At 57.6% G+C, this 3,134-nt stretch overlaps 1 protein-coding gene across 1 annotated transcript; it reads right to left on the bottom strand.

Annotated features, from left to right (window-relative positions):
* Nucleotides 1-310: 310 nt before the first annotated feature.
* LOC116992654 lies at nucleotides 311-2,246 on the bottom strand. Its single transcript, XM_033052491.1, has 3 exons — nucleotides 2,043-2,246; nucleotides 718-1,134; nucleotides 311-564 (listed from the first exon to the last, which is right to left on the bottom strand). Exons 1-3 carry the CDS (start codon nucleotides 2,178-2,180, stop codon nucleotides 469-471), a joined length of 651 nt encoding a protein of 216 aa, XP_032908382.1. The 5' UTR covers nucleotides 2,181-2,246; the 3' UTR covers nucleotides 311-468.
* Between the last annotated feature and the right edge of the window lie 888 nt (nucleotides 2,247-3,134).

Below are 3,134 nucleotides of genomic sequence, written 5' to 3'. Positions count from 1 at the left end.
AACCACCTGTCACAGCACAAAGTGCAGAGCAACCCCCTGCACCTCTGCAGGCACTGCTCAGAGCTGACCCAGGAGGAGGACATTCAAGAGTCTCTGCTATTCAAAACTGGACATTGAGAAGAAATACAGCCCTGCCAGCTTGAATTTGGTGCCAGGGAAGGTCACAGAGCAGCTCAAGAGCCATCACGTGGCACACACAGGACACCCAGGGCATCAGGCCCAGCCAGGATGGGTTTGTGGAAGACCAACCTGTCTCCCCTATGACAAGTGACTCACTTTGTAGTTCAGAAGACAAGGAGCACCATCCCCCAACACTCTCTTGCTCAAACAGGATTTATTAAACCAAACAAACAATTTTACTAATGTATTTACAAAACACTCCACACTTCCTTGCAGGGGTAGCATCACAACTGGGACTATTTGCAGGGGCTGCACAGGAAGCAGGGATCTGAACTCTTGTTTGCCTCTTCAGCCGGGAGGGGAGGTAGCACAGCACATTTTCTGGTCACCAGTCCCCACATCCACAGGGGTGTCTCGCCTCCAGATCCTCCACAGTGCCCAGCTCTAGTGGAGAAAGTGCACAATGAGTGGTCTCAGGGGCAGGAGGACCAGGGGGTCAGTCATGTCCTTGTAGGCACTGCCAGCTCTCATGGCTGGATGCAGCCCTCAGAAAGTTGCTCTTGGGAAGGGCTTGGCAGATGCTCCAAGGGTCCCTACCTTATCAGGGGGCTTCTCTGGCATGTCATAAGTGTCAGGGTTATCCTCGCAGTCCTCCTCTTCCTCCTCTGTTTGCTCCTGGGCACTGGTGGAGGTTTCCCCCTGGCTGCCATCGTCACAGTGAGAGCTGCTCTGCCTGGGCAGCCAGTAGATCCCAAAGAGCACGAGGGCGACTTCAGCACCGACCCAGAACCACCACTCCTGGCAAGCCAAGAGGAGCATTCTTCCTGGGGTGAATCCACCCTGCTTTTGCATCTTCTGCTCCATCACCAGCAGCTTGGCCATCTCCATGATGCGCTCATTCTCATGTTGCTTCATGAGCTCCTCTGTGACATTCACTGATGGATGATCCACCCTCACTGTGTACTGGAGGATGCCCAGCAGCACCAGGATTTGGGTGATCCTTCCAGCTCTAGCCTGGAGGAGGGAGAAAGAAGCTCAGCAGGGCTGGGTGGTGGGGAGATGGAGGCTGGGGCAGCTGGGGTAGGAAATGTGGAGCCTAGGGATGGGGACAGCCATCCCCACAGCCCTGAGGGCACCTGCCCCAAGAATGGAATCTGCCCTGCCCAAGACACTCCCCACAGCCTCTGCACCCTCTCCCCAGTCATAGAAGCTCCCCTGGGTGCTGGTGCTTCTTGTCTGTCCCTCATCCTTCCCCCAGCCTGCCCCTCTCAGTGCTGCCTCAAGCCTCACTGCAGCAGTGACACTGCCACACAGGGCATCTGGGAACCTGTCCCCTCTCATGCCAGAGACATCGGAGCCCCACAGCAACACCCTGCCTAGCCAGGCTTTGGAAAGAAGCCACATGGATTCAGATGGAAGCAGAGTTTATGACCTTTGGAAGAAGGGTCAGCTTTTCGGGAGGACTGCATGGCCGTCGTGCAGCTGTGCAGGGAGAAAATCAGAAGGGCCAAAGCCCAACTAGAACTGAATTTGGTTTTATATTAACTGCCATAAAAGAGAATAAAAAATGTTTCTATAAGTTCATTGGTAACAAAAAGGAGGGCTAAGGAGAAGCTCCATCGTTTACTGGATGGGGGTGAAATACAGTGAGATAGAATGAGGAAGAGACTGAGGTATTTAATGCCTTCTTCACCTCAGTCTTTAGAGTAAGGCCAGTTGTACTCTGCGTACCCAGGCCCCTGAACTGGAAAACAGAGATGAGGAGCAGGCAGGAAACAACACCTGGGCAGAGACACCCAAGTGGGATGCAGGATCTGTTAAACCCAGCCCATGCTAGAGGATCACTGCCCTGCTGTTCACACAGATAATCAGGAGTTATTCCCAGCTGCCCAGCCACTTGAGCAATTCACAATCTGTCTCACCAGCCAAATCATTCCACTGTGCTGTTCCTCACGCTGCGTCAGAACTTCTGCCTTAGTCTGCGTTGCCTGGGCATCTGCCCTGAGCCCGTACTGGAGGATGGCCAGCACCAGCAGGATTTTGGTGATCTTTCCAGCCATGGCCTGGAGGAGGGAGAGAAGGGGCTCAGTGGGGTCGGATAGCAGGGAGAGGGTGGCTGGGGCAGTGGGTGCAGGAAAGGCAGGGACCAGGGACAGGGCCCAGGCTCAATGGTGGCACTGCCCTGCCCGAGTGCTCTCCACAGCCATGCTCCTGTCCCCAGCCCCAATGGTGGCACTGCCCTGCCTGTGTGCTCTCCACAGCCATGCCCCTGTCCCCAGCCCCAATGGTGGCACTGCCCTGCCCAAGTGTTCTCCACAGCCACGCCCCTGTCCCCAGCCCCAATGGTGGCACTGCCCTGCCCGAGTGCTCTCCCCAGCCATGCCCCCTGTCCCCAGCCCCAGTGGTGGCACTGCCCTGTCTGAGTGCTCTCCCCAGCCATGTCCCCTGTCCCCAGCCCCAATGGTGGCACTGCCCTGCCCGAGTGCTCTCCCCAGCCATGTCCCCTGTCCCCAGCCCCAATGGTGGCACTGCCCTGCCCGAGTGCTCTCCACAGCCATGCCCCTGTCCCCAGCCCCAATGGTGGCACTGCCCTGCCCGAGTGCTCTCCCCAGCCATGTCCCCTGTCCCCAGCCCCGGGAGCTCCCCAGGTGCTGGTGGCCCGGCCCGGCCCTCGCCCAGCCCGGCCTGGCCCTGCCTGCCGCACTCACCGCCGCCGGAGCCGCAGTGCAGCGCTGGCAGCGCAGCGCTGGTACCTGGGGACGGGTCCCCTCCATGTCACAGAGGCACCAGGGTTCCATGGGCACACCCCGCCCAGCCAACTGGCCGTGCATGGAACTCGGGTGGAACTCTCATGGAACTCACACGGAACTCTCATGACACCAGAGAAACGTGTGCAAGAAGGGGCAGGAGGCCTGCACAGCTTTCAAGGGGTTGTGCAGGGGGAAAATCAGAAAGGCCAAAGCCTGACTGGAAGTTAATTTACCCAGTGCTGTAAAAGACAATAAAAAACATTT

The sequence above is a fragment of the Catharus ustulatus genome, chromosome 2 (genome assembly GCF_009819885.2).
Source record: "Catharus ustulatus isolate bCatUst1 chromosome 2, bCatUst1.pri.v2, whole genome shotgun sequence".
NCBI classification, from domain to species: domain Eukaryota; kingdom Metazoa; phylum Chordata; class Aves; order Passeriformes; family Turdidae; genus Catharus; species Catharus ustulatus.
Note: the sequence above shows the minus strand (reverse complement) of the source record. Positions and strands in the feature narration are given on the sequence as shown.

Bases quoted from the DNA above. Each gene is read 5' to 3' on its own strand.
- LOC116992654 (XM_033052491.1), bottom strand. From the start codon at position 2,180: ATGGCTGGAAAGATCACCAAAATCCTGCTGGTGCTGGCCATCCTCCAG. The intron at 1,135-2,042 runs GTGAGACAGATT...TCCCTCCTCCAG, and splicing joins ACAGTGGAATGATTTGGCTG to GCTAGAGCTGGAAGGATCAC. The intron at 565-717 runs GTAGGGACCCTT...TTTCTCCACTAG, and splicing joins CAGAGAAGCCCCCTGATAAG to AGCTGGGCACTGTGGAGGAT.